Source organism: Stenella coeruleoalba (assembly GCF_951394435.1).
Source record: "Stenella coeruleoalba genome assembly, chromosome: 20".
Lineage (NCBI taxonomy): Eukaryota > Metazoa > Chordata > Mammalia > Artiodactyla > Delphinidae > Stenella > Stenella coeruleoalba.
Genome location: NC_137166.1, coordinates 33,307,954 through 33,335,677, shown reverse-complemented (window position 1 = coordinate 33,335,677; position 27,724 = coordinate 33,307,954). Strand labels below are relative to the sequence as shown.

The window sequence follows — 27,724 nt, the reverse complement described above, 5'->3', positions numbered from 1 at the left end:
CAGAGAGAGGCTGATTTAGTCTGAAGAGGGGAAGTCTGAGCAGGGAGTAAAGGGGCAAGAGGTAGGATTTTAGGGACAGTTTTTATGAGATAGGTGATGAATGGACATCTGTTTTCTCCCATTCCCAATGTAAACTGAAGCAGGAAAAACTTTGGTTCAACATAATGAGGAACTTCCTGTGCTGGTTAGTGAGGACAGCAACAGGCCAGGTCCTCTGCCCTGGATGTTTAAGATGGGAAAGAACAATGCCTTCTTAGAGACAGGGTGCTGGCCAGATTGGCCCTTGGGGATTCTCCCACCTCTGAGGTTTCCGGAAGAAGGCCAGGACAGAGTTGGGACTTCCCAGCTACCGGTGGGGAGATAGAGCAGCAAACCTTCTGGCTTGGGCCTCCCTCTTTCTCCAGGTGCCCTGACATCACGAGTTGGATATGTGTGGCTCAAGCGTCCATCTGCTGACCCAGACTCGGAGTGTTTGGGAAGGGCCCCTGCTTCCCTGTAGCTTGTCCACTTGTGGCCTGGCACGTCTGCGGGTGTGTCAGAGATCACTGGGCTTGGTGGGGTCTCCCAGTGCAGCTAATGGTGGAGGGTGAAGGCTCTGTGCCAGAACTGCTGAGAATTGTGTAGCTCTTCACAGCTGGTTGGCCACCTCTGGCTTCTGCCCATCTTTTCGGGGGTTCCCCCGGGAGAGATGTGGGATCTGTGGGCAAATCTAGCCCTGCCAGTCCTGTGCCACTCAGCCTTGCCTTCCTGCTCAAGGCCTGCCTGCAGATGACTTGGCCATGCCTACTCTAAGCCTAATGATCTTTGACGGGGCGGGGAGGGTGGTCCAGGCTCTCCCGATGCTGAGGAGAGAACAGCTGTCCGTCCTTAGGCATCCTCTGAGTAAAACGGGCAGGGAATGTCCTATCTCATCTTAACTCTTCAACTTCTTTAATTTCTGGCTGCACACATGCCCTCCAGGCATTGGGTTGGAAAGAGAGTGCTGACCCCATTTCTGGGCTGTTTCCGGAGGGGTGGGTGGTAGTTCTTTTCCCTAGGACCTGGGCAGGGGTGGTGATGGGGCTGAGAACCACTCCAGGGTCAAGCCCAGAGCTCTTCCTACCCTGTCCTGTTCTCTCCTCTCCCCTCTCCCCACCTCTACCCTCTTGACTCCTCTGCTTGGCAGTGGGCTCAAGAAGGAGGCCTGCTTGGCCAGAGAGAGCTATTTTCCTTTCTGGTTTACGGTGGCCTCTGCACTGAGGATGCCCTCCCTCCCAAGCTGCCAGACACATGGGTAAGCTCGCTGCCTCAGTTTCCTCATTTGGCCAGCGCAAGGCTTCCAGCCTAAGTGTTGGCAGCATTCCGAGCTGGTGATTCCTCCTTTCCCTTGCTTTGGATGGCATATGAGGACAGGCGCAGGAAGTTCCAGCCCCACCCCTTCCCTCAGTGGGTTTTTGATTCATGGACATTCCCACTGTACTTCCCCTTGGCCCAGCCCCATGCCAAGCTTAGTGATGCCAGGATGAGTAAAACCCAGGCTTCCGCTTGGGCCAAGATGGGAGTTAGACGCATAAACAACCAATAGGAAATACACAGACTTTCCAAGCCCCTTGGCGTCTGCTCATTTGAGTATCCTGGAATGTCCCGTTTTTGTAGAAAGAAGCTGGCGTTCCTCTTCTTTTTCCATGCCTACCTCCTTTCACTTTCATTTTCTGCGGGCACTGCCCCAGCTCACAGCCCTAGATTCTGTGACTGTCGCAGAAGGGGCCCTGCTGAGAGATTTTCTCTGCCGCGTGGGGACACTCCCAGGGCCTGAAGCTCCGTGAGATCGCTTCCCCACAGATTCCCAGGACCCAGAGTCTGAAGGCTGAGCCCAGAGCAAGCCATCGACAGAGGTGACGGCACACAGTGTGTGGTGGAAGGGAGTGGGGAGGTGGTAAGGGCCTGGGCATTTGGGGAGGGGACAGTGGACTGGGGTCAGTACACCCATAAGCTTTGAAACGTCTTAGTTTGTACCATGAGTTTCGCTTCACCTGGGCTGGCATCTTTATAGCAATGTTCTGGGTCTGTCCCTGGCGGTAGCAGTGGGTTACCTACACAGGCCTGGGCTTGGGCCCCTGTGGGGAACCCAAATATAAGGGAATTAAAGACACGTCTTCTGGAGTTGCACTGCTTGGGTTCAAATCCTAGCTCTACCCCCTCTACCTTGTACCCTTGTACAAGCCTCAGTTGTACTCAGTCCTCTCTGTGCCTCAGTTTCTTCACCTGTATAATGGGGCTGATCCTAGTACCCACTTCAGTGGTTGGGAGGGTTAATGAAAGCACTTAAAATAGTGCTTGGCACGTTGTATGTGGTTAATAAATGTTAGCCATTGTTGAAAAGAGAGCTGCGGTAGCCTGAATCCAACCAGCACGTAAGGGCCCTCTCATATGGCCTCAAAGAGAATTGATTGCCTGAGCCCTTGGGAGACATCGCTCCTAGTATTAACTCAAGCCTTTTAAAACTTCGTGAAGCAGGGATGAAGCATGGATGTGGGAGCCAGGGGCCTTGATTTAACTCCTGGCTGCTTCAAACCCTCTGTGGGAACTCAAGCCAGTTTCTTGCCTTCTCTGGGCCTCAGTTTGTACATCTATACAATGGGGAGCTTGCATTGGTAATGTCTGAGGGTAGAACTGTGGCCGTCTTGGTCTCAGGGTGGGGCTGACTTGCCCTCTCCACTGCCGCCTGCCTGCTTCCTCAGAAGTCCTGCACTGGACCTCGTTCTCCTCCACAGATTGTGAAATGTACGCGCAGGACGCTTTCCAGGCACAGAGGAGCCAGCTGGTGGAGCTGCTGGTCTCGGGGTCCCTGGAGGGCTTTGAGAGCGTTCTGGACTGGCTGCTTTCCTGGGAAGTCCTCTCCTGGGAGGACTACGAGGGACTCAGCCTCTTGGGCCAGCCTGTCTCCCACTTGGCCAGGCGCCTCCTGGACACTGTCTGGAATAAGGGTGCTTGGGGCTGTGAACTACTCACTGCGGCTGTGCGGGAGACCCAGGCCGACAGACAGCCCCCCGAGCTTCCCGGCTGCTGGGAGCCCCACTCACCCCACCCAGCCCGTGACCTGCAGAGTCACCGGCCAGCCATCGTCAGGAGACTCCACGGCCACGTGGAGGGCGTGCTGGACCTGACACAGGCGCGGGGTTTCATCAGCCGGTACGAATGTGATGAAATCAGGCGGCCCATCTTCACGTCATCCCAGCGGGTAAGGCTCTCCCCTCTTTGCTCATCAGAATTCAAAGGAAAAGCGTGCTTAGTTACCGAGACTGGTTTGTGAAGTCGGCCCTGCGGGGAGACCTGGGTCGTGGCGCTTCCCCTTTAAGGGGAGCCAAGCAGGAAAAAGTTGTTCTGGATTTTTGGTATCATGCCACTTCTGACGAGAGGCAGCGTTATATGGTGGCGAGCATCTTGGATTCTGGAGTCAGGACGACGCAGGCTCAAAGCCTGTGACTTTAGGCTTCTCTATGGAAACTCACCATCCTTCATCTCTCCTGTCTCGGATTCCTCATCTGTGAAACACAGATGGGAGCGTTCAATGAGGTGAGCTACGTGACTCTTAGCACGGTGTCTAGCACGGAGTAAGCACTCCTTAACATTACCGCTGGCTACTATCAATTCTGTTATCAGTGATATTCTGTACTTGTACACTTTTAATGCTGTCTGCTTTAAATGAATAGCTCAACAGATGATAAAAATTCATTAAATTAAACCTGTGTTTAATAATGAATATAGCATACTATGTACTAATATAGTTTAAATGCCCACATAGGATTTCTAATAGGAAATTGCATTAGATCATAAACGTTTGGAGTTGGGATAACTGCCTCTGAATGTGACATTCCACAAGAACAGAAGAGTGTCTTTTGGGTATTTTTGAAACTCTTTGTTTTCTTTTCCCCCAAATAGTGAACCTCAGGCCTCCCATGATGCAGATGGAACAGTCATTAACACCACACTTTATGGATTGGGAAATTTGAGTCCCAGAAAAGTGGTTTGAAAAAGCCCACAGTAGGGGCTTCCCTGGCGCAGTGGTTGAGAGTCCACCTGCCGATGCCGGGGACACGGGTTCGTGCCCCGGTCCGGGAAGATCCCACATGCTGCGGAGCGGCTGCGCCCGTGAGCCATGGCTGCTGAGCCTGTGCGTCCGGAGCCTGTGCTCCGCAAGGGGAGGGGCCACAGCGGTGAGAGACCCGCGTACCGCTAAAAAAAAACAAAAAAACAAAAAAACAAAAACTCACAGTAGTTCATGAGAGGGCCAGTGCTGGACACAGTGCTTTGACTAATTCATTCACCATTAATTTATTCATCCAGAATCTATTTTGATGCCTACTACGTGCCAGGCTCTGTCTTAAAGCTTATTGTGTTGAGAGCCTTGTACGTGGTAGGCACTCAAGAAATACTTGTTGAAGAAATAATGAATTATTGGATGAATGAACTGGAATTACATTGCAGTGTTAGGGTGGGCTGGGTTGGGGGACTTTCTAGTTACCGTTTTTGTCTATTTTTTAAAATACGTATTTGGTGTCCACGTGAGTTTAGGTAAGCCTGGTTGAGACTGATGGAATAAGTCTGTTCAAGGCTGGTTTAAAGTATTTGTAGTATTTATGTTCAAGTATTTATAGAGCAGACATGTTCTGGTCCTCTCTCACTAGTGCACCTGAAACCTACAATTGTACCCTGAGCACTAGCTCCTTGAGGCTGGCCCTGGAGGGATTATAGAGACTCAATGAAATCACCTCTTATGCAAGTGATTTACATCTTCCAGAATTGTTTTTCCTATCCTCTAGAGGGTTATGGCTCTTTTTTCCCCCTATTTTCAGTTATTCACTCTTTCAGTGGGTCCTGAGCGGGAACCAGATTGGATGTGTATATTCAACTGTTCATTTCACTACCCGATACTGTACTGACTTCTTTAAATGCATCTTGTTTAGGGATGTCTTTCTGGCCTTTTATTGTGGTGGGAGAGAGATGCCCATGGTATTGTCGTAATCAGTAGAAACCTTCCCACACTTCTCCATCCGCCTTTCTGGAGAAATAATGACTTTTGCTTTCCCCACAGGCAAGAAGGCTCCTTGATCTTGCCACAGTGAAGGCGAATGGGTTGGCTGCCTTCCTTCTACAATGTGTTCAGGAATTACCTGTCCCGTTGGCCCTGCCTTTTGAAGGTATATATGTGTTCTTCTCAGTTCATCAGAAAGGGAGAGAAAGACTTTCAGATTCGTGCTTAAGAGCAAAAACTCCAGCATGAGACTTGTCAGAATCCCACTTACTGGCTGTGCAAACCCCCCTAAGACTCAGTTTCCTCATTTTAAGGGCGGCATCACCACTGTCTCACTGGGCTAATGGGAGGATTAACTGGATTAATGTGTGTAGTATTAGGGCTTGCTTTTATTTCTTCCTGCACTGCGGAGTGACCACTGGAGGTACCTTGTCCTGAGAGCTAATACAGCTGTTCCTTTCTAGCCATACTCTTGTATTGGAAAGATGCGGGTACACTTTTTAATGGCTGGTATCCCTTGATCTCTGCAGTTTAGCTACTCATCATCAGAAACTCAGGAGCCAAATGGATTTAGATAATGTGATATCTCTCATTTCACATGGTCACCGACCCAGTTCAGGAATGGGAGAGGCTTGGATGGCCCAGCTCGAACATCCTAGGCATCCTGCCAGGTGCTTAATTTACGATGTCTGTCCTTGGCAACAAACTTGAGAAGTAGGTGTTGTTTTTTCCACTTTACAGATGTGGAAACGGGGACAGGGAGATTGAGTGACAAGGTAGGGGAGGATGGATCTGGTTTTAGGCCGTCTGCACCTACACTTCCTCTTTTCCTGGGAGAAGAGCTTGTCGGTTGTAAAGAGAGGATGCAAGCCTCGTGTGTCTTATTCCCACATTGCCGTCAGGAAGCCTCATGAGCACCCAGGGTCCCTGAACTGTGCCTGGAGCTGATGGATGGATTTATCACCCTGGGCCCTGCCCTCTGGGCAGTGAGCATGCTTGTGGGAAGGATGTCGGAAGCCTGTGCTTGGCACCTGGCTGTGCGCCCTCTCACCTGAGAACAGAACACAGACGTCGGTTTGTGACGGGGATGCTGCCCAGAGCGTGGTACCTGGCTTGACCCTTGGTTAATGTTTAATGTTGATATCATCAAGCACAGCTGGCTCTTCACGCATTGTAACACTGTGCCATGGTGCCAGATTCCCCAGGGTGACGATTCCAAAAGTGATGACCGACATGTGTTTGTTTTTCAAATGAGAGATATAGGGGCTTCCCTGGTGGCGCAGTGGTTGAGAGTCTGCCTGCCGATGCGGGGGACACGGGTTCGTGCCCCGGTCCGGGAAGATCCCACATGCCGCGGAGCGGCTGGGTCCGTGAGCCATGGCCGCTGGGCCTGCGCGTCCGGAGCCTGTGCTCCGCAAAGGGAGAGGCCACAGCCCGCGTACTGAAAAAAAAAAAAAAAAAAAAAAATGAGAGATACATTTTTTTTCCTGGAGAATTTTGATAGCAGCTGGAAAACCTGCATGGGAAATCAGAGTATTGAGAAAATATGTATATTTCGGTCTCCGTTCAGTGCTCCTAGTTTATCCAGATGGCGTTAAGAGCAATGACAGGGGCTTCCCTGGTGGTCCAGTGGTTAAGACTCCACACTCTTAATGCAGGGGACCTGGGTTTGATCCCTGGTCAGGGAACTAGATGTCACGTGCCGCAACTAAGAGCCTGCATGCTGCAGCTAAAAGATCCCACATGCTGCAACTAAAGATCCCGCATGTGGCAATGAAGATCCCGCTTGCCACAGCTAAGACCTGGCACAGCCAAACAAACAAGTAAGTGAGTGAGTAAATAAATAAATAAATATTTTTTTTAAAAAAAAAAGCAATGACAATCATCAGCTTTGGGAACAGAACAGGAAGCACAATCACAAGGTGTGTCCTTTGGACGATCATAAGTACAGCTTCAGTGTGCTCAGAGCACTCTGTGAGAATTACCTGTTAGTCTTTGAGCTGAGAACAAATGGGTCAGTACCTGGTTGGGGGCAGTGAGGCTGTGATGCTCTGAGGTCCCACTGCCCCGGGATTCTGGACCATAATTTCCCCATTTCCTATAAAAAGAACTAACCCCTGACACAGGGAGTGTTTTGCTCATGCTGGTATTAGGATGATAAAGGAAAAACAGCAGCTCTGTGGACACATCCTAGACATGAGAATTTTTATTGCAGAGGGTTGTATGAGGAGGATGGGGAAGTGTATATTTATCAGGGAACCTTGTCTAAGTCCTTGCCTGGAGCATCCCAGCGACCCTGACACAATCCAGTGCTAGCTCCACCCACGTAATCCAGGATACTCTTCCCATCTCAAGGTCTTTAGTTTAATCACATCTGTCTAGTCCCTTTTGCAAGTAATTTAACATTCACAGATCCTGAGGATTAAGATGTGGGCCACTGTTGTGCCTATCATACCCAGTAATAATAATGATAATCAACACCATTTTGTGAGAGTTAACCATATGTCAACATTCTTCTAAACTCTATTTTATCTCATTTCTTTCTAAAACAATCCTTCAAGGTGTGAATTGTCTCCAATTTTAGAGATAAGAATACTGAAGCCAGAAAGGATGAGAGGCTTGCCCAAGCTGATGGTGGACCCAGATTTCTTTCTTTTTTTTTCCTTTTTTAGATTTATTTATTTATTTTTGGCTGCATCGGGTCTTAGTTGCGGCATGCAGGATCTTCGTTGAGGCATGCGGGATCTTTCGTTGCGGTGCATGGCCTTCTGTCTAGTTGTGGCGTGCAGGCTTTCTCTCTCTAGTTGTGGCACACAGGCTCCAGAGTGCGTGGACTCTGTAGTTTGCCGCACCCAGGCTCTCTGGCTGAGGTGTGCGAGCTCAGCAGTTGTGGCGCGGGCTTAGTTGCCCCGCTGCATGTGCAATCTTAGTTCCCTGACTAGGGATCGAACCCGCGTTCCCTGCATTGGAAGGCGGATTCTTTACCACTGGACCACCAGGGAAGTCCCTGGCCCCGGATTTCAAACTTAGGTGTATCTGACTTCAGAAACCGGGCTCCTAAGCCCGGTTTGTTTGCCTTTAGAAAGAACAACTGAGGCTGAGTGGTGAGGGGACTTGTCTAAAGCTCCTGAACCAATATGGTGGGACAGGCATCAGAATGTGGGTCTTCTGACCCCAACCTGGTGCTCCTTCTAACCTTCTACAGCTCTTTCCAATGTCAGTAATAATAATGGTGCTAGGCAATGTCTTTTGACCACTTTGTGTGGGACGCTGAACAAAGAACCGCCATGCGTGATCGTCACTGGGCCATGGTTTCTTACATGGGTCCCTATCCCTGTAAGGTAGGAACCACTGCTTCTCCCATTTCACAGGGGAGAAAACTGAGTCTTGGGAAGATTACGTGACCAACCTCAAAGTCCCTAGCTTGTGAGTGGAGAGCCAGGATGAGCACCGCCCGTGTGCCACATCCCATTCCCCCAGGCAGCCCACCCTCTGGTCAGGTCCCATCTTCATCATGGTGCCACCTCATTTGTTTCTTCTGTCTTCCAGATGCCGCCTGTAAGAGGTACCTGTCCAAGCTGAGGACCATGGTATCGGCTCAGTCTCGCTTCCTGAGCACCTACGATGGGACAGAGAGCCTTTGCCTGGAGGAAATATATACAGAGAATGTTCTAGAGATCCGGACGGAGGCGGGCATGGCAGGGCCTCTGCAGCAGAGTCCCGCCACCCTGGGCCTGGAGGAGCTTTTCAGCACCCGCGGCCACCTCAACGAAGACGCGGACACTGTGCTGGTGGTGGGCGAGGCGGGCAGCGGCAAGAGCACGCTTCTGCAGCAGCTGCACCTGCTCTGGGCTTCAGGGAGGGCCTTCCAGGAATTTATCTTCGTCTTCCCATTCAGCTGCCGGCAGCTGCAGTGCCTGGCGAAACCGCTGTCGGTGTGGACACTGCTCTTTGAACACTGCTGTTGGCCCGACCTTGGCCAGCAGGACGTCTTCCAGGTCCTCCTCGACCACCCCGAGCGCATCCTCTTAACCTTCGACGGCTTTGACGAGTTCAGGTTCAGATTCACGGATCGAGACCGTCACTGCTGTCCGACCGCCCCCACGTCTGTCCAGAGTCTGCTCTTCAACCTTCTGCAGGGCAACCTGCTAAAGAATGCCCGCAAGGTGTTGACCAGCCGTCCGGATGCGGTGTCGGCGAGCCTCAGGAAGCACGTGCGCACGGAGCTCAACCTCAAGGGCTTCTCGGAAGAGGGCATCGAACTGTACCTGAGGAAGCGCCATCGCGAGCCTGGGGTGGCCGAGCGCCTCATCTGCTGCCTCAGAGCCACCTCGGCCCTGCACAGTCTGTGCCACCTGCCCGTCTTCTCCTGGATGGTGTCCAAATGCCACCGGGAACTGTTGCTGCAGGGCGGGGTGTCCCCGAAGACCACCACAGACATGTACCTGCTCATCCTGCAGCACTTCCTGCTGCATGCCTCCCCGCCAGACTCAGCTGCCCATGGGCTGGGAGCCGGCCTGCTTCGGGGCAGTCTCCTGACCCTCCTGCACCTCGGCCGCCTGGCTCTGTGGGGCTTGGGCACGTGCTGCTACGTGTTTTCCCCCAGGCAGCTGCAGGCAGCACACGTCGACAGTGAGGAGGTTTCTCTTGGCTTCCTGGTGCGTGCCAAGACGGTCGTGCCTGGGAGTACAGCCCCCCTGGAATTCCTGCACATCACTTTCCAGTGCTTCTTTGCTGCATTCTACCTCGCTCTCAGTGCCGACACGCCGCCATCCTCGCTCAGACATCTCTTCAACTGTCACGGGCCTGGCTGCTCGCCGCTGGCCGGGGTGCTGTCCAAACTGCGCATGCGGGATTCCGGGTGCAAAGAAGGCAGCGTGGCCGCTTTGCTGCAGGGGGCCGAGCCGCACAACCTCCAGATCACAGCGGCCTTCCTGGCGGGGCTGTTGTCCCAGGAGCACCGGGGCCTGCTGGCCGAGTGCCAGGTGTCTGAGAAGGCCCTGCTCTGGCGCCAGGCCTGCACCCGGCGGTGTCTGGCCCGCAGCCTCCGCAAGCACTTTCGCTCCATCCCACCAGCCGTGCCGGGCGAGGCCAAGAGCGTGCATGCCATGCCCAGCTTCATCTGGCTCATCCGGAGCCTGTATGAGATGCAGGAGGAGCGGCTGGCGCGGGAGGCTGTGCGTAGGCTGGACGTCGGGCATCTCAAGCTTACGTTCTGCAGCGTGGGTCCGGCCGAGTGTGCTGCCCTGGCCTTTGTGCTGCGGCACCTCCGGCAGCCTGTGGCCCTGCAGCTGGACTACAACTCTGTGGGCGACATGGGCGTGGAGCAGCTGCTGCCTTGCCTCGGCGTCTGCAAGGCTCTTTAGTGAGTGTTGCTGGGCGATGCTGGCTGGGCACAGGGGGAATGCCACCATCGGGGGGCAGGTAGGGGAGCCCCGTGCTGGGAGCCAGGAATCCAGACCCAGCCCCAGGCCCTGCCACCCCTTTGGTGCAACCCCAGCCGAGTCCCCTCCCCAGTCTGGGCCTTAGTTTCGACTTATGATAGCGATAGTCATAATTCATGAAATGGTCCACGTGCCAGGCACTGTGTTACGCTCTTCCCAGAAATACCTCCTTTAATCCCCATGACCACCCTGGGCTATAGGCAGGGACATTATTTTCCCCATTATCCTCAATTAGAGGCTCTGAGAAATGAGGTAACTTGTCCAGGGTCACATAGGAGATGGCAGAGCTAGGATTCACAAATCACATCTTTCTGGTTACCAGTCTCTGCTCTCCACAAGCAACCTGTGTGTGGACGGGCTTCAGAGGCACCAGGGCAACCTTTAAGTCACAGGCAAAGTTGGGTGTAATATGTGTAGGAACCACCTCCAAATCAAAGGTGACTTGCACCCCATGAGAGATTTTATTTTATCTTTTAAAATGTATTTACTTATTTATTTTTAATTGACATATAGTTGATTTACAATAGTGTATCAGTTTCAGGTGTACAGCAAAGTGATTCAGTTATACATATATATGTCTATATATTTTTTCTATTCTCTTCCATTATAGATTGTTACAAGATATTGAATATAGTTCCCTGTGGCATACAGTAAATCCTTGTCGTTTATCTATTTTATATATGGTAGGGTACATCTGTTAATCCCATAGTCCCATGAGAGTCTTTAAAATCCCAATGAGATGGAAATTTCGAGACCCAAGAGATAGAACGTGACCACAGAGTTTCACCTGCTTTTTTATTCCTTATGTAGTGCAGAGATTTGGGCCTGGCCCTTACCGCTCTCAGCCCCTGTCTGAAGGTGTGAGCTTTCCCATGTTTCTGCCCCAGCCCCCGTGGGCCTCTCTTCACATCTTGGGCCGGATGAGGGCAGAGGGTGTGCCCAGGTCAGGTGGCCAGCATGCTGCAGGCTCCCCAGCTTCCCTTCCAGCCTTCCTGCTCCCTGCTTTAAACCTCTGAGAATGCAGAAGTTATAGCTTTAACTTGAAATTGACTCACAGCCTCTCCAGGGCTTTTGGTCTACCCCAGGTGACTTTAGATTGACCCTGAGCAAAGAAGAAACCTCTCCTTGACTTTATCAGGGTGACCTACCTTCTCTGGGCCAAAGCAGCGAGATTTTTTTTTCTGCACGGAGCCCAACACATGGATCTCTACTAGAAACTGTGTGGTGGCCTTTGTTATCAGGACCGTGGTCATGGATTTATAAATACAATGCAATAATAATGTAATATATAACATATCATAGAGAGTTAATATGTATATGGTACATAGTTAATGTATGTGATAAACATGTGTATATAGGGAGGAAGCTGATTTGGATGACTTGAGGAGAGTTTAATGAAGGGACAGCTTACAAAAGCTTGGGCAAGAGTTAGGAAGAGCAGGTAGCGATGGTGCAGGGTCCTGGGGCCGCTGACAGTGGGGATGGGGTAGGGACAGGGCTGTTGGCCTTCTTAGACCTGAAGGGGTGGGGGATGGGAGGAGTGGCTCTTGGCCGAGAGGAGCAAGCCCAGAGGTCTGTCTGGAAGGACCGAGGCTGCAGCAGCCTGGAAGGGCGAGAGCTGGGGGTAAACCCTGGCCTTCCTGTCCTCCCCACTGTCGCCTTGACCCACAGGGAGCTGGAGCAGGGTGTCCGTGATGTAGTCCACTGGAATCAGCTCCCCACCGAGAGCCAGGCAGAGAAGGGGGAGAGTGGATCTGGCCGGGTCGACGGAAGATGGCAGCCCAATACCCTCGTTCCCCAGGAAGTAGGAATCATGATATATTCACTCAGGAATTTCGAGACCTGTCTGTGGGAGCTGTTCTGATAGAAATACGAATGTGTGTTTTTCTGGATAATGGACCTCCAAAGTAGTTCTCCCAAGGGTCCTTGAACCCCAGGGGGTCAGGAACCTCTGGTCTGGATAATCCTCATAGATGGATCCCTAGAATGAGTGGCGCCCCTTCTCCTGGGCTGGGAAGGCCCACGTGACTGCCACGGTGTGTGGAAGGGTTGGGTGGAGGCTGGGGCCCTGCCTCGATTTTCAGAGAAAGACCAGGATGGTCTGGTTCTAACGCTCAGACCGGAGTGTGCAGAGGGACTTGTGGAAATGCAGATTCTTGGGCCTGTTCCCAGTGGTTTCCATTCTGTAGGTCTGAGGTGAGGGCCCTGGAATCTAGGTTTTTTAACTCAGTGATTCTGCTACAAGCGGTTCAGAGGCCACACTGTGAAGACTGCTGCTCTGTGGGAACCAGGCTGATTTTCCACTGACAGTGAAAGTCCCTGACCAAGTTCCACCGAGATTTACCCCCCATACACTTGGTATTGAAACCGCCATTGCTACAGGGGAGGGGCAGAAACCATGAGGTTGCTGCGTGGGCATTTCCTGTGTGTGACAGAGAAAGAGACAGACAGAGACAGATAGTGAATGAGGGAGCGGGGCAGAGGGACAGAGGGAAAGAGACAGAGACAGGGAGGGCAGGCGGGAAGGGGGGAAGAGAGAGAAAGGGAAAGAGAGAGAGAGGTTTCTCTCCCACAGTGCCAAGCTGCATCTCTCCCACTTGGAGCTGTTTCCATGCCAACCAAAGCCCTCAGGCTTCAAGAAGCCCCATACACAAAGTGCCCCAATGCGTGTAGGTTTCCTTAGACCCCGGTTCTGACTCTAGGGCGATGGCTTTCGAAGTTTTTTGACTGTGACCCACAGCGAGAGAGGGTGTGAGCGAGCACACGGGCGTGTCAGGTTGAAATTTCACAAAATGACTTATTAACCGTGATACACTCTGCTCTCTTTTTCCTTTCTCTTCTTTTTCCAATTTAAAAATGCTGCTCTAAACCTTCTGGGTTGATTTTGTGATCCACCAATGCATGAATCTGACGTTAAGAGCCCAGAGCAGGCCGGAAGGGAGAGGCTGTACAACGGCATCGTTTAGAGTGGCCTTTGGAGCCAGAAAACCTAGGCAGCAATCCTTTAGGTGCTGTGCAACCTTAGTGAAGGCGCTTCACTTGCTGGGCCTCAGTTTCCTTCTCCCTGGTGGACAGAATAGTACCTACTTCATTAAAGATTAAAGAAGAAAAAAAAATGAACAAAAACAAAAACAAAAGGTTAAAGAAGATTAAATATTGTTACTATTGGGAAGGGCTCCACACGTGCCAGTGATCATATTACAGGTAGCTTTTACTATGTGCCAGGTGCGCACAGGGCTTCATGTGCGCTATCTCTTTAAATCCTCACCAAGAGCCCAGTGAGGTCGGCATTACCATCCTTCCTTTTCTACAGATAAAGGGACCAGCAAATAGCTAGTAAGTGGCTGCCAGGATCAGAACTTCCTTTGAGGGACTCCAGAGAGCTTGAGGTGTTAACCTTTAAGTCAGGGCCTCCCAAGTTGGCCTGAAGATGCAGAATCATGGGCACGGTTATTAAAATACACAGGTCCCTGAGCCCCTCCCCACGCTTGCAGACTCACCAGCTCCAGGGGAGGGGCCCGAGAGTCTGTTTTATTTATTTGTCTATTTATCTATTTGCGTGGGCTCTGGGTCCCCACTTCCGAAGCCCCCCACCCTACAGAGTGAGTGACGTCAGCACCCTGGCCAGGCGTGGGGGAGTCTCCACTTTTCCGGGGTGCTCTTTCCTTGCGGCGTTTCCCAGAAGCACAGGTGCTGGTACTTCTGGCTTGAGCAAAGGTCTCTTTTGGGGTTTTGTTCGTTTTTTCCCCTCTCTCATCGGCTCTGTTTTCAAATTTATTTATTTTGTCTTTTTTCAGCTTGCGAGATAACAACGTCTCAGACCGAGGCATCTGCAAGCTCACTGAACATGCTGTTCGCTGTGAGCAGCTGCAGAAGTTAGCGTAAGTCAGGCTGGGCCGTGGACGTTTGGCCCCGTGTCCCCAGCCTCACTCCAGGCCATGCCGCCTGGGCAACAGCTGTGAGCAAGGGACAGGCTGGGACAGGGACGTTTGCGTGGCCGGAGGGCACAGGGGACTCCTGTCTTGAGGGACCCGGCTACCCGGGCTTTGGGTGGCCGCTATCCACTGTGCCTCATCTCATCTCCATGTCTCTTCTCTCTCGGAACTTTCCAGTCTTTTCAACAACAAATTGACCGACGGCTGTGCACACTCCATGGCCAAGCTCCTCGCATGCAAGCAGAATTTCTTGGCTTTGAGGTGAGCCTGGGGCTTCCCTACCCCTGGAGACTGTTTCTCATCCCCACAACTGAATCAGCTTGGTCTGGTCTCGACTTATAATGGGGCGTGTGATCTCCTCGCTGAATACAGGGGCAGTGTCTCGTTGTGAGCAGGGTTTCACTAGTGCTGTGACCGCCCCAGCAAACTCCGGACCAATTCCGCTGAGGCTTCCTGCCCTTTGACCTTTATCTCCCAGGACTGAAGAGGGTTTCCAGGACCTTTTTCTTCCCTGTGTCTAAGAGTGTCACCAGCTCTCTGGGGTGCCCGAGTTCCCTGATGTACATTGAGCACGTGCTTGGCAGGGGACGGAATGCAGCCGTCACTTGTCACCACAGTGAGGCAGCCAGTTGCCAAAAATTTCTCAGAAGGTCCTTTTACTGCTTGGGGGGGTCCAGTCTGGGAAGTCTGCGTTTCTGCTGCTCCCAGCCCTCTCGGCCTCAACTGGAGTCTCTCTCCCATCTGACACTGTTGTGTCGCCCCTCCAGCTAGTCCCTGGGTTGGCCTGGCTTCTCTTTCTCTCTGGGATATTCTTGCCTCCTGGATTTATGAGGCAGTAAAAGAAGACAAAGTGAGGAGTTGCCTCCATCCTTTCTTTCTACCTGCTGGGCTGGGTTTAGGGATAGGAGCTGCCATTTTGAAATTGTTGACTCCGTCTCAGGCAGGGCTGCTGAGGCCAACACCGGAGGTGTCATTCTGTACCAAGGACTCTCTTTTGCTGCCACCACCTGCTCCTCCCAACTCTGGAACCCGAGAGCAGCTGTGGCCAGAGCTGGGCTGGCCCAACCTCCAGGGAGGGCTGTAGGGTAGCAGAAAGGTGGTGCACCCAGAACTTGAGACCTGTGTTTTTGGTCAATATAGCATCATAGTTGAGAGCACAGGGCTCTGGAGCCAGACCAACCAAGGTTTGGGTCCAGCATCCCTGAGATTTGAATTCTCATTAGCTGTGTGACCTTGGGTCAGCCCACTATCGCTGTGTCTCTGTTTTCCCTTCTCTAAAATGGAGATAATGGTTATAGCTACCTCATAGGTTGTTGTGATGATTAAGCGAGTTAACATACGTCAAAAGCTGGCACAATATAGTGAGTGCTTTCTACAGGGAGCTTAGTGCCTGAAAGATGGTGGGTAAATCACGTAAGTTCTCAGCACGTTTATTCTGTTCGTCCAGTGCTCCCAGGAGGGATTAGATGTGCAACACATTTACTGGGGAAAATGCCTATAAGGGAAAATTGGGGAAGAAAGCTGGGGGAGGCTGGGAGAGCTGGCCGACTGCAGTGTAGGTCTGACCCTGAGTGAGGGAGAGAGGGAAGGAAGGAGGGGTGGGAGGAAGCATCTTAGACCCCAGTGCAGATCGGGGAGAGGACAGAAGGCTGTTGGGGAGTCCTCCAGCCAGTGTGCCCAGCAGAGGAGTCTCAGGTCTTCCAGTCCTTGGCTGGGAGCAGCCTGTTGGAAACAGGCCTTGGTGCAGAGGGGACGTCGGACTTCCCAGCACGGCAGCTGGGGCCTTTCGTTACCCAGGAAGCTCAGCGGTTTGAAAGGCTGCCACACCCCTTCCGGAAGGGAATAATGCCCTACAGGATTGTTGCCAGCCAGAGTGGCTTAAAGTGTATGAAAGTGTTTTGAAAGATGAAACTGTATTATTATTCCAGGAAGCCTCGAGCTGTGAGTGAGAGTTCTGGGAACCTCCCTGAAACTCTCTGAGGTGTCTGGATTTTGCTGAAACCCCCTCCTTGACCCCTGCCCGAAGGCTTAGCAGGATCCCTTTCTTTCTTTCAGCCACCTTGGCCCGCTCCAGGCCCTTTCCAAACAGGTGGAGGCTACCGGGCAGCCACAATGAATCTGGGAAGGCTGCAGGGGGGAGGCAGGGTCTAGCGAGGAGAAAGTGGAACAGTGAGTCACCCTTGCTCCCTGGGGGAAGCCTCCTTGCTGGGCGGCTGCCTGTTGTGGTTCCTGCTCAAACCTGTCCCATTGCTTTGCAAAACAGGCCCTTCCACTCCTTTCCCTTTGCTGGTGGAAAATGAAGTCCGCAGGAGCCTTGAGGGAGCTCCCCCGGCGTGAACAGCACGCACTGCGTCTGCCCAGCTGGAACTGGAGGGCTGGTTCCTGCATCCTGCAGAGGTGTCCTCAAAGCTTTCTTCCCTGTTTCTCTGTCCAGGCCGCACTTCCCCCACCAGACCCCGGTCTCGGGGCACTAAGGGTCCTCCCATCCTGCTCTCTTTCTCAGCCTCCTCTGTCTTTTCCTTCCAGGCTGGGGAACAACCACATCACAGCCGCGGGAGCCAAGGTGCTGGCCCAGGGGCTCAGAGCCAATGCCTCCCTGCAGTTCCTGGGGTAGGTGGGATTCTGGGGCGGAGGGGCTCGTGAGGATTCAGGGGCAGGCGAAGCCAAAAGGCCCCAGAGGCCGCCCAGGCTGCAGTGGGGAGGGCGAGGCAGGGAGAGCGTGGGCGGCCCTAGGCTGCCTCTGCCTTGCTTCGAGCTCAATAAACAGGAAGTTCAGGATGTCAGGGTTGGGGGAGGGCAGAGCCCATGAGCGGTGGCAGGAAGTCCTCGAGGGTGCTAGGGCTGTGCTTCTCACCTTTGTCTATGGGTTGGCACCACTTGGGAGCTCCTGAAGAATGCCACTGCCTGCCCCAGACCAATTAAATGAAATATCCAGATACAAGGTCCAGGAATCAGCAATTTTAAAAAGCTCCCCAGATGATGCGCAACCTGGGGTGAGAGCCAAGGAGAGAGAAGGAAGTGGAGAAGTTCGGACACTGAACCCAGGATGGGAGGGGCTGCACCAAGTCCTGCAGAGCCCTTGCCACCTGTAGGGTCATCAGGCCTGCCAGGGAGGGGAGAGGGGTCAGACGCAGGCAGGGAGGGCAGTCCTGCAGACCTCAGGGCCCCTGAGTGGGGCTTCCTCTGTTTGCTGGGCAGAGCGATACCCTCCAGTGTTGTACCTGTACAGTTCCCTGCAGCCCCTCTCCTGTCCTATCTTCTCCTGGTGTAAACTAGGATCCATTTGATAATAACTGCGGGCTTTAGAACCCAAGACTGTAGGAAGAGAGAATGACCTTAGAGCTGGGTGTTCCAACCCATTTTATAGGCAGGCAAGTTGCCCTCCAGCTCGGTTTGAGCCCCGAGTGGGACCGCGTTGCTGGAGACATCAGCACCTTTTCCAGGATGCATTGGTAGCAGCACAGAGTCTAGGAAAGGGTGGCCACAGCCCCACCGAGTTCCTTCCTGCTTGAGATCACATCTTGCACATCGGGGGATGTTTATCTTCCAACACGTTATTTATTAAGGTACCTGTCTGGGCCTGGCCCTGTGCTAAACTCCCAAACACTATCATATGATACAGACTGTTGTGTAGCTTGCATTTTGTTTTTCTTGTAGGCATTTTTCTCATGTGACATGATCTCATTTTTTAAAGAACAGCTGCCTCAGTATTCTGGTGGATGTCGTGATGCGTTTAGCTGGTTGCATGTCGATGCACACTTTAGCTTGTTTGCAGGGTTTTTGCTATTACAGTGTCACATCCCCAGAGCACAGAGCGGTGCTGGCACAGGGCCGGAGCTCAATAACTATTCACCTAATGAGTGAAAGTGCAGTGAAAATCTCAGGGCCACTGTCTCTGCTCACGTGGGCACCTACAGGTCCAGCCTAACTTCCCACACGTAAAATAGCCAGGTCCCAAGGTGTGACCGGGGCTTCACCTTTGAAAAGGGGTGTGTCCAAATTAGGGTGTGTCTGAGGTGTATGAGCCAAAAGGTGGAGTTAGATGCCGTGAAGGGCCTGGGGATGTGAAGAAGGAGGAAGAAATGAAGAGCTGGCTTGTGGAAGAACAGTTAGCCTTGTTCTGGGTGGTCCCAGAGGTAGTTAGGGACTCGTGGGTGGCAGTTAGCACAAGCACATCTGATCTAATGTCAGGAAAAAATATCACAACCATGAATTGGCATTGAGAATGAGTTCCTCGTCCCTGAGGGTGTACACTGGGTGGGTCTCTAACTATCTTGTTTGTAAGCCTGATTTAAAGAAGCTAAAGAAACCTGAGTGAAGTTTGGCCATCCCTCCAAAAATGGAGGCAAGTTCACTTTGCTGGGACCTAGGAGTCCCCCTGAGACCTTTCTGGGATTGGGTGGTCCTGCCCCTCTGATTGGGGCCATAGAGAGGAAAGGCACATGTCTAGAACACATGGCGGGTTCTCACTGACACTGTCTGTTGGCTCTGTTGGACTTTTCAGGCTCTGGGGCAACAAGGTGGGCGACAGGGGAGCCCAGGCGTTGGCTGAAGCCTTGGGTGATCACCGGAGCTTGAGGTGGCTCAGGTATGCCTCAGTGTTTGTCCTGAAATTGTCATGGGGGAGCCAATAGGAGGAGGGAGGCGCTTGGGCCAGTTCTGAAGACCTTTGAACTTCATTTTTAGCCCCCTGTATTAGATAATTGGATGATAAAGAAAAACCACTAGATTTGGAATCAGGACACTTGAGTCTTTCTGGGTGACTTTGGGTCACTTCTCCTCTCGGGGGTCTTGATTCCCTATCTGTACACTGAAGGTCTTGGGCTAGATCAGATACACTTTAGCTCAAGGGCCAACTCCAGTCTGTTAGTGGGGGCTGCCCAGTACACTATGTTGGGAAGGATTCTATAGCTACTTCTGGGCTTAATGAAAAAGAGCACTGTAATCAATTAGTGATGTCTGGCACTGTAATCAATTAGTGATGTCTGACACGGAGCAGACTAGGACATGGGGCAATGTGTGCCATGCATTTTGCACTTCATGGGTTATCTTATCTCTGAGGTCCCTCCCTGCTCTGACATATTTTTGTTCCTTGATTACATCCAGCCTGGTGGGGAACGACATTGGCAGTGTGGGCGCTCAAGCCTTAGCATTGATGTTGGAAAAGAACATGGCCCTGGAAGAACTCTGGTGAGTTTAGGAGATTCATTGCTCTAGAGAGGCAGACATCAGCCTTTCTTCATTCTCTGGCCTCCTCTGTGGAAGCCATTGTGTGTGTAAGACAAAGGTGGATGACTGAATGATTGGGTGATTGTGTTTGTCTTTGTCCTGGGTGACATGAAGCTTATAGAGCCTGGCATATAGGTGCTAATTCTTTTCATTTAATTATATTGATTGGTTTGTTGGTTTGTTTACTGCCTCCCTGGGGCATAATGGTTAAGAGAACAGACTCTGGAATCCAGCCAGCTGACCTTCAAGGCCTGCTGTGATCTTAGGCAAGTTAAGTAACAATCTCTGAATCTTAAGTTTCTTACCTGTAAAATGAGAGTATGGATGCTTTCCACTATAAAACACTTTTGTAAGAATTAAATGAGGTAATGCTTGTGAGGAGCGTAGTACAGTGTCTGGAGTGTGTGTAAGCACTCCATAAATGTGAAACTGTAGTAGTGACAGTATTTCTACTACTCTCGCTGCTGCTGCTGCTCCAATGACTGCTGTTTTGTCTTTTCGAGGTGAATGTGAGTGCCTAAGGACACTGGATATTAAAGTCAGGGTCACGTGCAAGGTGGAGTGGAGTTTGGCGGAAGTTAAAAGATGAACCATGAATCCTATTTATCCTGATTCCAAGCTTTCCATCCTTTAGCTGCCACTTGTCTAGCCTTCTTCTGACATATTCTGGGCAGTTCCAAATTATATCAGGGAGATAAAATGCTGAATGTTTGATTTTTCCGGGAAGCATAAAGGCACTGAAACCTATGAGCATGGCCACAAGATGAATATTGCCAATGGGCCTTGCAGGGCCCACTAGCAGGGCCCAGGGCTCACTAGCACTGCCAGTGTACCATTGAGTATATCCTGATTGGAATTTCTTGTTAGAGGAGTGCCTCACTGTGAGTGTCTCGGTTATGACTGCATTAGGCTGCAAGTGATGGAATACCTTTATTTACAGTGGCTTAAACTTGTAAAGGATTGATGTTTTCATGTACATGCAGTTTGGAGGTAGGCAGCATAGGGCTGGTATGGCAGCTACATGAGGTCAGCAGGGGTCTGGACTCTATCTCTCTAATCCTTCACGTCCTTAGCGTGCGGTTTCATCCTCATGGTTGGTTTCCTCATGGTCACAAGGTGGCTGCTGCAGCACCCACAGCACTCCTTCTGCAGTCCAGGTTCAGTCTCTATATCCAGGAAGGGCAAAGGCTGGGTCTCTCCCCTTTAAAGAACATTCCCAGAGGTCCCATCTGTCAGTTTCTCCTTATGTGTTGGTGGCCATGTGGATGTCACTTGGCCAACCCTGGCTGCAGTGGAGAGCAGGAAACATAGTTTTTCCACCAAGCACATGGCTGCTCCCAATGACGTTAGCCTTCCATTAATGAGAAAGAAAGGGAAAATGGGTATTGAGTCACTGGGACATGAGGGAACTTCTTATGTGAAGAAGCCCTGGGGCAAATTCTCTCCCAGAGATGTCCCAGGAATTGAGAACCCTCATACCCTGCTTGGCCTGTTCTTACTTTACTGGTAAATGTGGGTTTTCAGATGTTGGATATTCTTAATTGGGGGGGGGGCACATGCATTCATTTTTATTGGCGTCATCTTCCATAATAAACATTACCATATCAACTGGGTTTTCTCCCTTGTTCTTGCCAGCCTGGAGGAGAACCATGTCCAGGATGAAGGTGTGTGCTGTCTCGCGAAAGGACTGGAGAAAAATTCAAGTTTGAAAGTCCTGAAGTAAGGAACCTGTAAGCAGGAGCTGGGCCAGTAATGACTGGCCCTGGGAGGGGGTGTTTCTGAATCAGAGATCTGGGAGGCTTCCCAACCTGGCTAACTCACAGGAGGTGGCCCGGTAGAAAACTGCTGTTTTTTCTGCGTTCCCCCAATCCCAGGCAGGGGTTCCAGTGTACATTGTTTACTTGGGAGGTAGTCCCCGCAAACACTGGCGAGAGGGTAGGGAAATGAGGCCGGGGAGGGACAGTAACCAAAAGAAGGTGTGTTACCAAGCCGGTTATCCCTGGGGACCTCTGGGGTACAATGCTGTGGGCGAGAGGCAGCGGGGGTGTTTGTCCACCAGCTGCTGTCCTTCACATATTGAAGTGTGCCTGTGGGGATATTCGTTTTCTGGCACCTCTGGCTTGCCCCGAACATGGCTGACCATGCTCCTGGGGTCAGCAGAAAGGCCTCAGGCAGAGAATGGGGGTCTTCCCGGCAAGCAGCCCTCAGAGGTAGAGGTGAGAGCTGAGGCAATATGGGTGGGTTGCCCACAGCATCCGCTATAGTGACTTACAGGCTGGGCCCTTCCCCCCCTCCAGGGGTCCTCTCTGACTCAGGCTGGAGAATTCTGATGGTCATGCCCAGTGGCTCCTCTTGGTGTGTTATGCAGGCAGGCATGCTTGCTTTTACTCATGTGTGCGTTCATCCATTTATGTACTGATGCAAGAAATGTTTCTGGAGCACCCAGTCCGTGCCAGGCTCTGTTTGAGGCACTGAGGATAGAGTGGTAAAAAGGCCCCTGCTCACATAGCTCTTAAATTTGAACAGGAGAGACAGATGATGAACAAGTAAACAAATGAGACCATTTCTGTTAGTAATAAGTGCTCTCAAGAAAATTCCAGAGAGAGATGACAGGGAGTGACTGGAGAGGGTAGGGGAGTTGCTGCTGGGTAAGGCCTCTCTAGGAAGGTGACATCTGAGTTGAAACCTGAATAACAAGAAGGTTCCCGCCATGCTGAGGTCTTAGGGACGTGCAATCCAGGTGGGCAGAACAGCAAGTACAAAGGCCCTGTGGCAGAAACGAGCTTGGTGGTTTTGAGAACAGAAGGAGGGCCTGTGAGCTTGGACTGTAGTGGATGGTGGAGTGGGAAGGAGCTGGCCACAGCAGCCTCAGAGCTCTGGGAAAGATTCGGGAGTTTATTCTAAGGACATTGAGAAGGCTTCGGAGGGTTTTAATGAGGGCAGTCATGTGATCTGATTTATATCATCCAAAGATCGTGCTTACTGCTTTGCGCAGAACAGGTGGAAGGAGGGTAAGATGGAAGCAGGGAGACCAGCCAGGAGGCTCTTGCACCCTTCCAGGTGAGAGATGGAAAGTGGATCAGGCTGAGGGCAGTGGAGGAAGCTGGTGAAAGGGGATGGCAGCTCATGGAGGTCCTGCGGGTCCAGAGCTGGAGGGCTGGGCAGCAGTGGTGTCGCCGGGGAGGTGATCAGGGGACCACTAGAGGCGCACTCAGTGGTCAGGGACCCATGCCACAAGGAGAGGGATGGCGGGTATGAGCAGGGGCCCAGCCAGTGGTCACCACAGGCTTGTGGAACGGTGCTCTCTGAGGCTGGCGTCACACCAGCCATGGTGCCAAAGGTCTCATTTCCCAGGTATGTCAGGGTACCAGCAGATGGCCCTTTTTGCTAGAGGAGACTGGCCTCTGCCCTGGCAAGCGTGGCCCGGGGAAAACACTCACCTTCCGAGACCAGCAGACAGCTGCAGCCGGGAGAACGTCTGCTTTGCTGCCAACCCGCGATCCACTCTGGCAACACTTGTTTGTGTTGCTTCACAGGGGCTAGGAAGTTGCCAAGTGTTTGGGGAAAACACTTCCACTCGTCACAGGGATGAAGCTCGGGCTCGGAGGCCCTGGTGAAGCTTGGGTCTGTCTGCGCTGGGATCCCAGGCTTTGCACGCAGGGCGGCTCTTGGCAATACCTGGTTTATTATCGACCGTGTGCGGATGAGGCGCATTGGTCCTCCCTCACTGTCATAGACTTACCCCACTCGAACCCCACAGATGCCAGGCAGTGGGAGCCGCCGATGTCCCACGCTGCTCTGTCGAGAGTCTTATAATTCAGCACCACTGAACTGTATCCTCCTCCACTGTTTCCCCATAAAAATCAAGCTTCTCACATATCCTAAAAAAGAAAAGCAAAGCTTACATCCTTCTTCCAGACGTGGTCTGTGCCAGGCCTTGGTTAAGACTGCAGGCTCTGGAGCCTGACAGCTGGGGTTTGGGCCCCAGCTCCACCATTACCAGCCGTTCCCACTTGGATTTGTGCCTCAGTTGCCTCAAGTATAAATGGGGTAAAAACTGAACCCTCCACATAGGGTTCTGAGCGTGAGCCCAGGTGATGTAGGTTATGAAGTGGCACATAGTAAGAGCTCTAAAAATATCGCCTGCTGTTATTTTTAGCACTGCCTTAGGGTCAGCGTCTCCGAAGTTCCTGAAATTGTTGAGGGGGAAGCCAGGTAGTGGAGATTATAGAAGGCCAGCTGTGAGCAAAAGAGCAGTGTGGGGACCACTTGGCTCTCCCCCTGCTGTCCCTGACTGTATACCATCTTCCCTCCCCATTTCCAACCTCATATTTTCTTTAGTCTGTGTCCTTGTGCCCCCAAGGCTCTTAAATGACAATATTTCTGTTCATCGATTATTTTCTATCAGTTAAGTACAGTGCCCAGTGCTTTAGAATATGCCATTCTTAGTTTAATTCTTGTACTCCATGAGGTGGGTACTCTTCTAGGTCCTTTTTACAGATGAGGAAATTGGGACTCATCTGCTTGAGATCAAAAAGGGAGTAGAGTAAGGTGGATTTGAACCCAGGAGGTCTGGCACTAAAATGCACGTACTTAACCACCATGCTCCTTCCTAAGGGAGCAGGTACTTAATACTCATCTGGTGAATGGAGGAGAGAGGGGTGCATTTCACTTTGGGCATTGAGCCTTTGCAGATGAGCTCACTGGGAATCTCTGGCAGGAGAGGGACATGCTGAGGGGGCAGGTGGGCTTCAGGAGGCTGGCCGGCTCCCAAAGCCTCCTTTAATTAAACAGGCTGAAGAAGACAAGCAAGCATCCTCAGAGCTCACCACTCCATCTTCCTCTCCAGGCTGTCTAACAACGGCATCACCTCCCTTGGGGCAGAAGCCCTCCTGCAGGCCCTTGAAAAGAATGACACCATCCTGGAAGTCTGGTAAGGCCCCTGGGCAGGCCTCTTTAACCTCCCTCAGTTTTCCAATCTATAAATTGGGGTGAAGGGAGAGAGAAACTTGAGAATTTCTAAGATCCCTTATGACCCTGACATTTAGTCCCATTCTGCATGTGATGGGTCTGGTTCCCTGGGAAAGATGTCATCATGTTTCTAAGCTGGGACCAACTCTCTCATTTTTAAATCATGAGCGTTTATTCAGGAATGTCTCTGTTCTAGGCAATCGTGTGGGATTTGGGGTGTGGTTGAAGAGGGAAACAGAGAAAAGAACTCAGCCCTTGCCTTCCCTGGGTATCCCATCTGCCTTCACAGGTCAATGCTCTTGTATTAGACCCTCTGCAGTTCTGGGCGGCTGTTACACAGGATGGGAGCTGTTGGCCAGTGTTTCCAAGTCTTATACGTAATGAAAAGCCATGTTCCTTTATGTATTTGAAAAGAGCAGTGCGTCACAACTTCAAAGATTTCTCCTTCTTCTTTCCCCCTGGATAAGTACAGATTTATCACGCAGACTATAGGTAGAAAGGTTTCTCCTGATTGAACATGTTATGAGTGAATGACACTATGTATGTTTCAGGCACTGGGCTAGAAACCAATATCTTAAAATGAGGACATTCCCTATAAAAATCTATCTTTCAGGGGTTTCTCAAAAAAAGCTGGCCACTCTGGAACTCCATTTAGAATGCCAGTAGTTAAGCAGAGTAGAGGACAGGCTGACCCCACTCAGCTGGGCAGACCGGCTCAGGCTGACCCGAAAACCCACCATGCCGATTGGCTTGGGCCAGGCCCCCTCGGCTGCTGTATATTACATGCCTCATTCCTGAAAGCTCGTGAACCCTGCTTTACATATGCAGATTTGTCCCTCCCTCAAAAAGCACATCAAGGCAGTAGCAACTGTAGCTATCAAATGATGAAGTTAAAAATAAAGACTTGTAAAAATCTGTCCTACGATGGAGAGATATTTCCTTTCTGTGCGATTGTGTAATCCCTGTAGCCTGTGAGGTCCTCGGGTCCTGGGTAGAGCGTGGGCTTTATTTTTTTCTTAAACCATTGCACAGTTCTGAGAAATGTCACATTCTGTGTCCGGGGGGAGCAAGCTAGCATCAGGTTGATATTTTAAGGGTTCTGGTGTTATTGGCAGAGCTTGGGAGGACATTGGGATTTGCTCATTGCATTCTTGACAGATTCTGCTGTTGCCTTAAAAAGAATGGCCAGCCTTGGGAGTCAGGGCTGGCTGGGCCCAGTGTGGACTCTGCAGGGCCATGAAGGCTTGTTAAATCGTGCACAGTGATTCATGAGCCATCCTGGCTGACAGAAGGTGAAACCTGCATAGACTTCTCTCCCAGGAGAGCTGCAGCTGGGCCGGAGGGCCAGGCCATCCAGGCATGAGTTCATAAAGCGGCAGCTTCCCGGTTGAAAACACTGCTCTGGTCCTGGTCTTATTCAAACCTCTCTTTGCTTTATCCCCTTCAGGCTCCGAGGAAACACTTTCTCTCCAGAGGAAACTGAGAAGCTCAGCCACAGGGACACCAGACTCTTGCTTTGATGTCTCCAGGTCAACGTTCATCTCAGTTTGTTTGGGAGCAGGCTGTGGGTTTGGATCCCAGAAACGGGATGACGTCTGACAGCAGTCCACTCAGATGGAACCTGGTCCTGCCCAGGGCCAGCCCAATAGGTCACCTTTGTCCTGGCAGAGGAAGACGCATCAGTGCCCCGCAGAGCAGACTTTCCCAAAGCCTATTTTTCCTGTCAGTTCTTCCCAAGATTCAATCCTGGGATGTAGAAGAGGGGCAGCCCCCCTCTACATGATGGGGCTGGTCTCGGGCCAGCCTGACACGGGTCAGAGGAGCCACGGATGCCACTGCGTGCTTATTGGTGCAGAGAGCTCCACGTGAGGAGGGGTATTCAGGAAGCAACTTTCTGCTGTGTTTCAACTCATGGTCACCCATTAGGTTGTTCTCTATGTCTAGTTCCTCCACTCATCCTGGACCCCTGTACATGGCGCTTCCTCTGCGGTTGAGGACTCAGAATACTGGCGTTCTCATCTTTGCTCCTTCTGTTACACCCCAGCCCTCCTCCCGCCCTCCCACTCCGCTCAACGCCCCACACATCCTGGATGGGAAGGGCTTCAATTTACCCTGCTCTCCTCTGGTACTTAAGACATTTTTGAGAGGGGACACATGACAGCCATGTGTTCCTCAAGACATTCTAGATTTTCAAGAAAAATATGACCACACTACAGCTGGTATCACACCTGGACCTTTATTTCCAGTGAAATCAATTACTTTTCAGTTAAACCTTTGGAAACCACTCCCCATCCAAATGCAGCTTTTTAAAATTAATCTGGGCCAGAAGTTTGAACAGCCCCACTCTGATGCCTGTGAACTGAACTCTGGAAGCAGACTTCCAAAATATATTCATAAAAGACCGTTCAGTTTTATATGTGCCAGAATGCTTTAGGATATAAAGTTATGGATCAAAAGTTTACAGGGCAAAATCAAAGGCCCTTCCTTATAAAGCAAATGTTTATTCTGAATTTTTCAAAATGATGCATGTTGAAGCTTTTCTAAACTGTCAGGTGCTGTGCAAGTGTTATTATTTTAAACACTGTTATCTGTGAAAAACTGGTTAATATTTATAAACCACTTGGTTTTTTTCTCCCAAGTTTATGTTTTTATAAAAAAAATAGGGCCATGAATTTTATGCCGCACATAATCACAGAGGAGAAAACTATTGAGTCACCGAAGCTATCTTTGTTGAGACCAAACATTTAAAAATATTCCTGAACATCGTCAAATATTAAAGCACAATTTTCTACTTGAAGGGGGGAAACATGATGTTTCAACCAGAGAGTTGGTTGCTTAAGGCACAAGCAGGTTTTAGAAATAGGCCTGCAATCAAAACACATTTGGCTTTGGTTTAGAAAAGTCTAATCCAGCATGAACTTTAGGCTGCGGCAAATGTGAGAAATGCGAGAAGGACCCCTGGGCCTCCCTCCATTCTCTCCAAGTGGCTCCGGGAGTCTCTAACAGGAGAAGATTTGGGAACAGTTCTCCTCGGCAAGCAGCCTCCTGAGTGGGCCTTGGCGAAATAATTCTTAGCTGCATTTAATTAGCAAGGACTCACGTGGCCGCTCATCAAGGTGAAATCTGCTTCC

The 27,724-nt window shown here is 51.2% G+C and overlaps 1 protein-coding gene across 2 annotated transcripts; it reads left to right on the top strand.

Moving 5' to 3' along the window:
* Positions 1-1,277: 1,277 nt before the first annotated feature.
* On the top strand, positions 1,278-26,258 carry NOD2 (nucleotide binding oligomerization domain containing 2). Of its 2 annotated transcripts, XM_079907581.1 has the most exons (12): positions 1,278-1,874; positions 2,754-3,220; positions 5,075-5,180; positions 8,564-10,379; positions 14,256-14,339; positions 14,571-14,654; positions 16,920-17,003; positions 18,898-18,981; positions 19,500-19,583; positions 21,258-21,341; positions 24,472-24,555; positions 26,041-26,258. In XM_079907581.1, exons 2-12 carry the CDS (start codon positions 2,762-2,764, stop codon positions 26,111-26,113), a joined length of 3,042 nt encoding a protein of 1,013 aa, XP_079763707.1. In that variant the 5' UTR covers positions 1,278-1,874; positions 2,754-2,761; the 3' UTR covers positions 26,114-26,258. The 2 variants fall into 2 exon arrangements, with proteins under 2 accessions (XP_079763707.1, XP_079763708.1); XM_079907582.1 differs by lacking the exons at positions 1,278-1,874; positions 2,754-3,220; positions 5,075-5,180 and adding an exon at positions 6,708-6,837.
* The last annotated feature ends 1,466 nt before the right edge of the window (positions 26,259-27,724 follow it).